The following is a 13580-nucleotide window of genomic DNA, read 5'->3' as shown; positions in this document are numbered from 1 at the left end:
GACATCCCAACAGATGCCCTGCCTGGGGGTGATGAAGGTCTCGGCTGCGATATCTGGAGGGAAGAACGTGCAGGTGCATCGCTGACCTGACAGTGCAGTATGGGTCTGCTCTGGGTACTGCTATCTGGGTCTTCAGCACTAGACTGAGCCAACTCCAGCCACCAGCCAAGGTCCAGATGGGGATAGGATTAAAAATCAGAAGTCTACAACAATTTGCAGCCCACGTAAAGTTTTTTAAAAATCAGGAAATATCACATCGATCTGTTTTTATATAAAAAAACTTTTTTGGAAAAATCAGAATTTCTGACTACTCTTTGTCCACACTCCATCTGGTAACAAAAGGCTGGAGTATGAGAAACAGGGGCCCCATTCCCCTCAAATGCTATCCAATTTTCTAGTTTCCCACTGTTCTACATAAACTGCTTCACTTCTTTAGGTTAGCAGCCTGGCCCTTGCAAACACGAGATTTTGTGACTCTGATCTGGACTCTTAACAGTGGCAGGGGGCAGGGGATACAGTGGGGAGAGAGGGGGCCCACAGCTTAAGGAGAAGATGTTCTCATCCAAGTCATTAGCAGCAACATGGCAACCACCTGGCGAAGGAGAGAAAGGAGAAAGAGGGTAGGTGATTCCCAGCCAGCAATTGATTACTAAAGGCAATGGCTGGGAAGGGGGACAGGGGAGTTCTTGAACAATGACCAGGGAAAAAAAGATTTGGGGACCATTATTAAAGGTCCTTATAAATATTCAGTATAGAAATCATTCTACTCACTTTGTTAAATATGGTGAAAAATAATCTGAAAATCTTTCCTATAATTATTCCTTAGTAGCTAAAGACATTACCATCACTTTTATAAAAGAATATAAATTTTCAGGACCCTCTAAATTATGCCAAGGGGAAAATTAAGTCCTGGAGACTGTGTCATGTAGCATGTTTGCAACTTCTGTTTCTTAGATTATAGAGTAACTCTCTTCCTTATTGTTCTTGTTCTGTAAATAACTAGGAAAGACCAGAGACCAGGACTCCTCCCCTTCTTATTGAAGGTCTTTGTTATAGATTAACGACCTCCTTTATTGTCCTGTACCTAACTCAGACCAGATGACCCAAAAAACACCATGACTGTTACATCTTCAGTGTGGAATGTTATACATACCTTTCCCAAAAGAAAACCACCACCTTGACTAATCAGATCATTGTAATTATGCATTAAGCCTTGTACAGAAAGATGTTGAAATTCTTTTAAGCTCCCCTAAATTTTGTCTATGTAAGTGATATGGTTTGGCTGTGTCCCCACCCAAATTTCATCTTTAATTGTAGTTCCCATAATCCCCATGTGTCAGGGGAGGGACCCAGTGGGAGTTAATGGAATCATGGGGGTGGTTACCCCCATACTGTTCTCTTGACAGTAAATAAGTTCTCACAAGGTCTGCTGGTTTTATAAGGCGCTTTTCCCCCTTTGCTTGGCACTTCTCTCTCCTGCTGCCATGTGAAGAAAGACTTGTTTGCTTCCCCTTCCACACCATTGTAAGTTTCCTGAGGCCTCCCCAGCCATGTGGAACTGAGTCAATTAAACCTCTTTCCTTTATAAATTACCCAGTCTCAGGCAGCTTTTTTTTTTTCCTGCAAAAACCCTCAGCTCACTGGAGGGCCAGCGGAACTCAGGCAGTTCTTTATAACAGCGTGAGAATGGACTAATACAGTAAGAAATCCCAAACTTCTATACTTTGAAACACGGACTTCCATTCTTTGGAATCTGTGCTTCCCAAGAGGCCATCCTTAAACTCTGTACTTGAATAAACTCTCTTTAAACTAGATTCTGATCCTTTTGATTATTTTAAGTTGACACTCTTGAGGGGTTAAAAATAAGAAACTATACCAGTCCATGTCAGTACTATAGCCCATTTCAAGAGGTCAGGACTGATGCACATTTTAGATATTTCCATCCCATACTACAAAAAATAAAGTTTCAACACTTAGAAGGTGAACTTTATTCATGAAATATTATAACTCATTCCCCAACAGTAGTAAATGTGAAACATTTCTATACTATTTTTAAATTGAAAAAAGAGAAAGAGTAGTGTTTTTAATACTATATGGTAGCCTAGTGGAAAGAATTAACTAGGACTCCAAGGTTCTCCAATCACAGTGAGGACCCCACCTGCAGCCACTAGTCCTAGGACCCTGCCTGTGAACAGCTGTGGTCAATTTTCCCACTCCTGCCAACCAGAGCTCGGCTCACTGTCAGCCTAAAGCCAGCAGCTGCCATCACTGGAGCCTGATCTCTCCCCTGCTTTTTCTTAGGTCCAGATCCCTGTTCTGATCAACTGTCACAGTTACTGCCTTAGCTCCAACCCTACCTGTAACCCTTTCCAGTGTCTTGGGAATGTGAAATGAAATCCTAGGCATGAAATCATTACTAAATATCTAAGTATTACATAAAAGCAAGACATTATCACCTAGAGCTATTAGCATATTCATGTTTGAGATATTGCAGGTTCTTTTCCCTTTATTTATGCTACATGGTTCCTAAGATATATACTGTAAATATCCTCACCATGCTAAGAAAACTTATTTCAGTGAGGAAGAAAGTCTTATTTTCATTTCTTTAGTGTATTTTCCTAATTTAAAGTATAAATGAAAAAAAAGCATATGATAGGTCTTGAAATTGTTTTTCTTTGACTTCTAAATTAAGACATTCTTTTCCAAATTGTGTCACAGAAAAGTAAGAGTCTTCCACTAGAAATTAACATTTTCTTTAAGAAGCTTCTAGTAGATCAGGTGTATAACATTATATTTGTTTCCATTCTGCAAAGTGCTGACATGGGGGTGTTTTTTTGTTTGTTTTTCTTGAGATGGAGTCTTGCTCTGTCACCCAGGTTGGAGTTCAGTGGCACGAGCTTGGCTCACTGCAACTCTTCCTCCCGGGTTCAAGCGATTCTCCTGCCTCAGCCTCCTGACTAGCTGGGATTACAGGTGCATGCCACCAGGCCTGGCTAATTTTTGTATTTTTAGTAGAGATGGGGTTTAACTATGTTGGTCAGGGTGGTCTCAAACTCCTAACCTCACGATCCACCCGCCTCGGCCTCCCAAAGTGCTGGGATTACAGGTGTGGGCCAGTGCACCCGGCTGAGGGAGGGCTGTTTTTAAAAGAAAGATATTTTATGAATATGTTACTTTCAGTCTGTAGTGTCACTAGTATGGGGAATTATCCTGCTGAAAAAGAGAAAGAAGGTTCCTTCTTAACATATGTGAAATGGTAATTAGCAGTACCTTCCTGAGTCCAGCATCAGCAACTGTGTTTCAGTTATGAACTGCCTCCAAATGCTTTTTTCCTCTTAAGTGCTTTTTAAAATAGGCACAATTTTAAGTTAGCCTATGGATTCTTCATGTGCCTTTCTTTAATGATTTTTATCTTAGAACAAGTTCCTTATGCTACAATCTATATATAGTACCTGAGAAATTAGCCCAGAATTAGATTCAACATCGGGATAAAATTGTGAAAATTTCAGCTCCTCAAACTGGTGAGTTGCATCATTTTATACAGAATTGAAAATGTAAACATGTATTAGCTGTCTTAAACATTCTTGGGTTACAGCTTGACTATTGATTATTTCATTCACTTATGTCTATGACTGAAACTTTCCTTTGAAGATACTGGGAATGCTGGATACTGCTATAGCATGTTTCAGACACGATAGGAAAATGACCATCCTCTCATCTGGCAATTTCCAAACAGTTACCTATGAACAGCGGCTATGCTAATAACACTCCTTCCATGGCTAGCAAGCTTTTAGGGCTTCCTATTGTCCTCAGTTCCGTGTTTTCCCCACCACCCTAGTTAAGAGAGCCCACCCACAAAGATCTATTATTTCACTCCAGTTGCTTCCTCTTATCTGCTTAATGTTATGGAACCCTGTGAGGGAATATTCCATCGTTCTTCAGTAGGAATGAATTTGTATTGTGGGCAGATTACAGTTGTTGCACAGATTAAGGTATGGCAGATTGTGAACCTGTAATAGGTAGCTGGCTTCTGCTTGCCTCTCCATATTTGAGAGGAATGCCCTGAATGACCCATCCGAGAATGGCTGTCACTGCACCAGGTGTCAGTGATGACTGCACATTAGAATCACTGGTAGGAGCCCGGGAGGAGGAATAATGAAACACCAATGATTGGGTCCCACCTCAGACCAATGAATCACAATATTTGGCATCAGTATTTCTTATAAGTTTCCCAGATGATTCTAATATATGGTCAGGACTGAAATCATTAAGGTGAATCATGAGCTGGGACTCAGAATCTCTGGTCTTGGATATTAGCTGTGAACTAGGGAGGCTGATTAAGTACATGAGGTCTAGAGTCAGAGAGCATGAGTTTAAATTCTGATTCTGACTCTCAATAGCTCTGTGACCTTGAACAAGTTACTTAACTTCTCTAAGCCAGTTTGCTTATGTGTAAAATGGTGGCTCCTTCAAAGAATAATACACAGTTCTCTTAAGACTTTACCTTGTTAAGTGTTAAGGTGCATCCATAAAATGTCAAATATGTAGAAGAAAACTGAGGATTTAAGCCAATTACCTAACAACTATTTTTCCAATTATCTGAATATTTGTTTAGATTTAAATTTAAAATCTGTGTATTTCCACATATTTGAGAGAATGTTCCCATTTCTTCGTGTTCCACAGAAAGCATGGTTGCTTCAAGATATCAGCATAGGAGAGTGATCGCCAAAAGTGGGACGCAGCTGAGGACAGACACCTCTATCTGTGTTTTCACTTCTACATGTGCTCGATTTTTTTTTTTTTTTTTTTTTTTTTGAGACGGAGTCTTGCTCTGTCGCCCAGGCTGGAGTGTAATGGCGCGATCTCGGCTCACTGCAAGCTCCGCCTCCCGGGTTCACGCCATTCTCCTGCCTCAGCCTCCGGAGTAGCTGGGACTACAGGCGCCCGCCACCACGCCCGGCTAATTTTTTTTGTATTTTTAGTGGAGACGGGGTTTCTATTATTTTTTAATGAATGTCAGGAGTTGTGTAACATTTGATAGTGTAAATATAATTTGAAGTTCGAGGTAAAGTTGTCTTCTGAAAGATTTTACCTTAGCTTGTGGAAGTCAAATAAGGATGCCAGCAATCTGGCATTTAACTCATTCAGGGAAGATTTCCAATACTGAGTTCAAATAGGCAGAAACTGGAAGGGGAACCAGCAGCCACATGCCAAGTCCAAACAGGTATGTAAACCAGAATCCACACGGTGATCTTCTTATAGTTTAGATATTTGACCCTCCTCCAAACCTCATGTTTAAATTTGATCCCCAGTGGGAGCCTAATGGCAGCTGTCTGGGTCATGGAGGTGGATCCCTCACGAATGGCTTCATGCCATCTTTGCAGTTATAAGTTCTCACTGTATTAGTTCCTGAGAGGGCTGGTTGTTAGAAAGAGCCTGGCATCTCTCTCTCTCTCCTCTCCTGCCATGTGATCTGCACACGCCAGCTCAACTTCACCTTCCATTATGACTGGAAGCTTCCTGAAGCGCTTACCCAGAAGCAAATGCTGGTGCCATGCTTCTTGTAGAGTCTGCAGCACCACGAGCCAAATAAACCTCTTTTCTTTATAAATTACCCAGCCTCAGCTATTCCTTTATAGCAACACAAACAGACTAAGACAGACCTGCACCAAGGACCTTCAGGCATTGTCAAAGAGGCAAAGTGCAGGAAATTGGAAGAACCAGGGAGCACTGCATATTCTATAATTTGTTGTGTCAGGGTCCCACTGAAGTATTATTTTTATGGATGTTCTTAATGAAGCCATATTTTGAGCCCAGTGTCTGACAATACAAATATTTGTTCCCATTTCAAAAGCATTTATAAGCTAAATCCAGAGAACTTAGCTTAAATTTTACCTCATGAAGTTAACTCTAGGTTAACAAAATAATCATAATAATAAGATTATTCATGTGTTACACAAAAGCATCAGTATAGTAAATGTGAAAAATAAGCTCATTGGTATACCAGGTATATGGATTAGAAGACCCAATATTGTTAAGACATCCATTCTCCCCAAGTTGTTCTATAGATTCAAATATAAATCCAAGCAGACACTTTGGGGAGGGGGGAGCTGGCATATAGAAATTGACTAGATGATTCTAAAATTAACATGGAAATGCAAAAGATCTAGAATAGCAAAATATTCTTGTAGGGAAGAAGTACAAGGTTAGAGGACCTGCCCTGATCCCAAAATTTATGAATCCCTTAACCAAAAGTTTGTCATAATAAAGCCTCACCTTACACCTAAGCCAATCATTTTTTAAGTCATTTTATTAATTACTCACAGCACATGCACATAATATACCAAAATTTTTAAACTATATTTCTATTGAAATACTACCAACATAGTATTCCTCAAAGTGTGATCTGGGGACCACTCTTAAGAATCACCTTTTAAGAGTTTCTCTAAAATGCTGATGTATGGATTTCTCCCACGCCTAATAAATCACACCCTAGAGGTGGGCTCCAGGAATCTTCCTTTTTAACAAGCTTCCCAGGCTGATTCTGGGATACTGTATAATTTGAAAAGGACTTCCCTAGAATTTATTAGATTTTTCCCTAAACAACAATGGCCTTTTCCTACATTTGTCTGAAAAGACATTAGTGTAACAAGATTTTGCTATCAGTAAATAGAAGCAAAACTTACCTTCTCTGGTGGATGGTTAGTTATGAGGGCTATAGCCCTTTTGGTGAATATGTTTGTTGAATACATATTTTTATATCCTGTTGCAACTTCTTCGCCATCTCGAAAATCAAGAGCACATCGTGTGACATTCAGAGCGTCAATTAATGTACAGCGTTCATGGGAATAATAATCTTCACTACCCAGGAGATATCCTGCAAGAATGGAAGACAAAAATAGTCAGCATAGCATAAAACTTGTTAAACAAACTAATGTTTCAGCATTTAATTGCCTAATGCAATTGATTACCCGTGACGAGGCTAATCAAATGACAAGGCTAATCAGCACCATTTCTCAACATGTCTATATCTGGTGGCAGAAGGCATTAAAACATTACTGCATAAAAACTCAAATCTATTCCTCATTCGCCTTTAGAATATAGGCGCTATCATGTAACACTAACAGTTTTTTTTTTAATCAGAGTTGAAACTCAGTAAGGGTGATAAAATCTCAATCCTTCAAAGCTATATAATGGTAAAAATAATGTACAGTTAATGTGACTTGTTACAGGTTTTTACTCTAAGGTGATCACATAAATGAGTGCAGGATTCAAACAATGTTTGTTGTTACTGATGTTGGGAGACTGGCTTCAAGGTTATTTACAGAAGTGGTTCTAGGAAGAGTCATCTTTAGTCAGATGCTGACACCCACTGGTGAAAGATACAAACCTTTCCTAATAGAGGATCTCTAGACATAACAGAGCCAACAGATCAAACTAAAGTGAGCACTGAAATAAGACTTTTCTACCTAAAATGATCTCAATTTCACCCGATTTAAATGGCATCAACGGCCTATCCCATAATTTAGACTTCACATGGAAGAAAATGGGTTTTCTCAAATAGTTGTTTCTGCAAATGTTCCATCTTTTCTATGTTTTAAAATATTATATTTCTATATTTTAAAGTATTAAAATAAGCTGTGCTACATATGATTCCACTTGTATTAAATGCCCACAACATGTAAATCTATAGAGACAGAAAATAGATTAGTGGCTGCCTAGGGCTAGAGGGACTAGGGGGAAATGGGGAGTGACTGCTGAGGTGGATGAGTTTCTTTTTTGGGGATGATAAAAATGTTCTACAATTGGATTGCCATGATAGTGGCACAACCTTCTGAATTTATTAAAAATCATTGAATTGTACACTTTAATTGGGTGAATTGTATGATATGTGAATTATACTTTGATAAAGTTATTAAAAAGAAATATTTGCTAGACTTTTAGCTATCTCCTGACATATACTGCTTATTAACCTTAAAATGAGAATGATAAAGTTGACCTAGCTCATTCTTCAGTCCTGAACTTTCCCTATAATGAAAATTAAGAGCTTTACATAGTTTATATAATAAATCAATTCATTTTAAATTAAATTCTCCTTTTCTATGACTCAATAAATTCAAGATCTTGAATACAATTAATACTTTGATCTTAAAATAACTTTTATATGGCAATCTTTTCTCCTATGTATATAATGGAAAACGAAATACAAAGTACTTGTTAATTAATGTGTAACAGAGAAAGAAATGTATCCATAAAAATAATTTCAGCCCTTACATGGGTGATTAGAATGTCAGAACACTGGAGGTCTATTTAAGGTTTTTAATAACTACTGGGCATTAAAGCTTGAGGAAATCACTTCAGGTTCTTTAACTGTTAAGTGTGAGCTGCTTTCTATCAGTTGGCAGAATATAGGACAGATACACTTCATTAGCAAAGGCATGAACTACAAATATTTAAAAGATAATACAGATAGGAGAATTCCAGAAATAAAACTATTCACATACTTGGCAAAACTAATACCAAGCAACCATGTGACAATCACATGAAGCTTTTCTTCATAATAATGATTCACAAATTTGAACTTCAATACTGAGCCTAAAGATGATGGCAGCCTATGCTTTTGGGGGAAAAAAAAATAGAAAATGCTTCTTGAACAACCAAATCTTCTCTGATGCTTTATGTACCAGCTGCATTGAGATATAATTCACATACCACACAAGTCACTCATTTAAAGTGTAAAAGACATTGGTTTCTAGTGTATTCACAGGCTTGTGCAACTATCCCACCATCACCTGATTTTTAGCAAAAGAGCTGAGATGTAACAGTGAGAAGAGCTGTGTGGTCATCATAACTTTCTTGACTGCAAGTCTCCCTTCAAATGAATTTGGGGTGTGTGTTCATCTAAATCCAGGTTAGGCTTCTTAATTCTCATAAAAGGATATCATTTCTACCTTCTGTCCAGCTGAATTTTTAAGTACCTAACTTGGTTTTAATAAAAAATTCAAAATATCTACAGTCCATCCTCTTCCCAGAGTATAGATATTGACTCATCTTTTAGCAAAGGCCTGATTGAAAAATTTCTAAGGATGTACAGGCTGTTTGTTCCTCTAGAATTTCCAAGATGACAAAGTGATCTTACATCAAGTCTAATTTTAACAGCTATTTGAGGTACTGAGAATACATCCGGGTCCATTTAAAAAAAAAAAAAAAAAAAGCTAAGATTGAGTAGTGAGGTCTGCTGGTGGACCTGGATGAGAGTGGGGCACACACACCCTCCTGTCTGACATCCTTGCATCTTGATTTTAACCCTGAATCCAATGAGACATTGCAGAGCCATGTGCTTCAGCTGCATTGTTTTGGCCCCCATATAATTACTTTTACTGAACTGCACTTTGGTGCTCTGGCCCTAGCTTGAACAGAAGAAAATACCTCAAAACATCTACAAGAAAACCACCTAACGTATTATTAAAATGACATTTTTAAAGATGTTGTCCACCTTACCTTCTCCTTCTCCCAAAGGAGAAATTTCTGTCAGGCCTAAGAGCCAGAAAATGCTTTTGCTTTTCCTGAACATCTGGTTTCCATTTATCTTGTAAATAATGTAACTCTTACAGTCTTTTCCTTTCTTTCTCCCTCTTCGGACAAATAAATTTCAAATCTCAGGCCGGGCGCGGTGGCTCACACCTGTAATCCCAGCACTTTGGGAGGCCAAGATGGGTGGGTCACGAGGTCAGGAGTTCGAGACCAGCCTGACCAACATGGTGAAACCCTATCTCTACTAAAAATATAAAAATTAGCTGAGCGTGGTGGCACACACCTATAATCCCAGCTACTCAGGAGGCTGAGGCAGGAGAACTGCTTGAACCCGGGAGGCGGAGGTTGCAGTGAGCTGAGATCATGCCACAGCACTCCAGCCTGGGCAACAGAGCGAGACTCCGTATATTAAAAAAAAAAAAAAGAAATTTCAAATATCAGAGATGAATATGAAGACAGCCTAGAGCCATACAACTTTTCTGTAATTTGATGCCATTAACCTATTCCATCTTTTTCTACTCATCCTGATTATTTAATCCTGTTTAAACTTTCTATGTTCAATATGTGTTCCTTTTTGGCTATGGAGGGTTGTAAATAAATAAATGAACAGATGGGAGGTAGGTAGGTAGCTAAATAGCTAAACAGATAGCTCACTATAAAAAGAACTTGAAAGAAAGATATATAGCTACTGGCAAGATACACAGGTTATTAATTCAGGCACAGGTTATTACAGGTTTAAAGAGGGCATATTTTAAAACAAACTCTAGGTTTCACATTTAGTTTCATAGGGCTATCAAGTTTATAAAATACTTATTATTATTTCTTCTTATCCTTCTTATTACCATTTATTTGGCCTCCTCATTTTCCTTTGTTTTTTAAAACCTATCTTCCCCAACTTTGTAATTGCAAAAACAGATTTCACAGATGGAAGAATGCCAATGGAAGAGTCTTCCCCCACCCCCTTCAAAAAAAAAGAAAAAATTGTGAATACATTCCACAGGGAGAAAAAAACACACCAAACCTTTGTGAAGGAAATATTCATTTTTTATTTTATTATTATTATTATTTTTTTTTTTGAGACAGAGTCTTGCTCTGTTGCCCAGGCTAGAGTGCAGTGGCATGATCTCGGCTCACTGCAAGCTCCATCTCCTGGGTTCATGCCCATTCTCCTGCTTCAGCCTCCTGAGTAGCTGGGACTATGGGCAAGTGCCACCATGCCTGGTTAATTTTTTTGTATTTTTAGTAGAGACAGAGTTTCACCGTGTTAGTCAGGATGGTCTCCATCTCCTGACCTCATGATCCGCCTGCTTCGGCCTCCCAAAGTGCTGGGATTACAGGCGTGAGCCACCGCACCCGGCCTGGAAATATTCTTACATTAGGTTTTGCCAGGCATTAAAAAAATAAAAAATCAATCCATATCCCTTTTTGGTAATAAGGGTCTCTGAGAGTACAGCGGTCTCCAACGTGGATAGTAAACTCTTGCAAGGCCCTAAGGTGGCATTTAGAACTCCAACAAAGGTAATGGGTTTGCCCACCATAAGGTCAGCACAGAGCCCCGTTTACAGAGGTAACATTAGAAAGCAGCCCCATTACAGTGCCGACTGATTCACTCTGTGTTCAAATATCCGGTTCTTTCATTTGATTGCACTTGGGTGTGTTTTATGAGATGGCTGCAGTTAGTCTAAGTTGTTAAAGAAACATGTGCATTTCCATTACCAAAGTAGGTATCAAATCCTCGGCGGGTTGGAAGGCATTCTTTCCGGTACATTCCCAGGTGCCATTTTCCGACCATATGGGTAGTATAACCTGCTTCTTTTAGGAGCTGGGGCAGGAGTTTTTCATCCAGAGGAACACAGCTGGGCTGACAGGGCCAGATTATTTGGTGCTGTAAACCTGTACGGATCTTACAGAGATAAACATAAAATTATAGATTAATGACATTGAAATATTGTGAACAAGCAGATAAAATGGCCTTCTACCTTATTGATCATATCTGTTGACTTGGATGTTTAACTCTATTCCTGTACTGGCTTGAGGATATTTCTGAAAGGCAGAATTCTCTTATTCAAATGAAGTAGTGGACATAAACAGGATTTGAAAGACAAATAAAACCATTCCAACAAACAGATATTTTCAATATTTATCAAGGCACTATGTTAGAAACCATTAACTTGTTACTTTTTGCCTCAAAAAAAGTAGCAATAATATGTGGTGTGAATCTAACAAGAAAAAAGTGTTCCAATTTTGGGCACACAAGAAGTTGGTGTTTGATTAGAAGACACTTCTGTAATCTTCGAAAACTTGGTGATTTTTTTACAAGTGGTTTTGTTTTTGTTTTTGTTTTGAGATGGAGTTTCACTCTTGTTGCCCAGGCTGGAGTGCAATGGCGCAATCTTGGCTCATTGCAACCTCCACCTCCCAGGTTCAAGTGATTCTCCTGCCTCAGCCTCCTGAGTAGCTGGGATTACAGGCACCCACCACCATACCTAACTAATTTATTTGTATTTTTAGTAGAGACGGGGTTTCACCATGTTGGCCAGGCTGGTCTCGAACTCCTGACCTCAGGTGATCTGCCTGCCTTGGCCTCCCAATGTGTTGGGATTACAGGCTTGAGCCACCGTGCCTGGCTGAGTTATTTAACAGTATAATAAAACGATTATTTGCATTTTTTATTCTACTTTATGTAAATCATTATCTCAAAAGAGAGTGTTCAACTTTTTCTTATAAAAAGCGGCCATCTGACTGCTGCTTGGGAGTGGCTCACACAAGTATGCCCAGGGCATAAGGTCCATACAGCAACTAAACTTTAAGCAATGACCACTTCTTAACTTTTGGTGTAATATTGAGTAGAATACCCACAATTATATGAAAAGGATATTAAAATAGCCCTCCCTTTTCCAACTACACATCTTTGCGGGGCCAGATTTTTCTTCAACTTTTACTAAAAATAATATATCATAACAGGTTAAATGCAGAAGCAGATACAACAACCTAGCAAACTTCTATTAGTAGAAAAGATGTACAAAAAATATAAAACAATGCCATTCTTCTCACTTAACTATTTGGTTTTGAAAAATAGAGCTTTTTTCATAAGTTATTTATGTTAATATAGTGGGTTTATTACTATTTTTCATTGAATAAAAAAATTTATAATTTGTTTTAACTTATGGGGCAAATTTTGAATGGTAACAACCCATTTAAATCTATGCTCCCTGGGGTCCTCAATAATTTTTAAGCAAGTGCAAAACCCTAAGACCAAAAAGTTTGAGAACTGATACTCTAATGTCCAATAGTGATCATTGCCATGAGGAAAAGTAAAGAAGGAGAGGGAGACAGTGACAGAGGTGGCACTTGTGATAGAGTGGCAAAAGAAAGCTTCTCTGGGCCAGGCGGGGTGGCTTATCCCTACAATCCCAACACTTTGGGAGGCTTAGGCAGGAGGATAGCTTGACTCCAGGAATTCCAGACCAGCCTGGGCAACATGCCATGATCTCATCTCTACTAAAAATAAAAATAAAAAAAATTAGCAAGGCATGGTGGCCTGTGCCTGTAGTCCCAGCTACCAAGGAGACTGAGGTGGGAGGATCACTTGAGCCTGGGAGGTCGAGGCTGCAGTGAGCTGTGATCATACCACTGCACTGCACTCCAGCCTGGGCAACAGAGCAAGACCCTGTCTCAAAAAGAGAAAGAAAGAAAGAAACCTTTTCTGAAGAGGAGATATTTGAGCAGTCACCAGAATAAAGTGAGGCAGTGAGACTTGGAGAAATCCGGGGTAAGAGCAATCCAGACCTAAGGAATAAAAACTTCAAAGGCCCTGAGACCTGAGCTTACTAGACAAGTTCAAAAGGCCCGCCCAGAACCCAGTTTGGCCCTGTCACAGCTCTTGTGCTGGTGGGTGCCACTGTAGCCCCTGCTGCGGCATGACAGGGTATCCCTCCTTGTCTACCCAGTCCCACCCTTCCCTAAAACTTGACACCCTCCTGCCTCCTTGTCCTGGCTTAGCCAGGGAGATGCTCTTCTTTGTAGAAAGTGGGACTGGGGTCTCA

General features: G+C 39.3%; 1 protein-coding gene across 3 annotated transcripts in view; it reads right to left on the bottom strand.

Moving 5' to 3' along the window:
• The window catches only part of ARSB (arylsulfatase B), a 208582-nt gene that overhangs the window by 181409 nt on the left and 13593 nt on the right, over positions 1-13580 (bottom strand). For all 3 annotated transcript variants that reach the window (XM_034959910.4, XM_034959909.4, XM_034959911.3), the window contains exons 2-3: positions 11251-11437; positions 6687-6877 (exon numbers count right to left, since the gene is read on the bottom strand). In XM_034959910.4, coding sequence (XP_034815801.1) covers positions 6687-6877; positions 11251-11437 — 378 coding nt within the window. The remainder of the gene's footprint in view (positions 1-6686; positions 6878-11250; positions 11438-13580) is intronic.

This window comes from Pan paniscus, chromosome 4 (genome assembly GCF_029289425.2).
Source record: "Pan paniscus chromosome 4, NHGRI_mPanPan1-v2.0_pri, whole genome shotgun sequence".
Lineage (NCBI taxonomy): Eukaryota > Metazoa > Chordata > Mammalia > Primates > Hominidae > Pan > Pan paniscus.
Note: the sequence above shows the minus strand (reverse complement) of the source record. Positions and strands in the feature narration are given on the sequence as shown.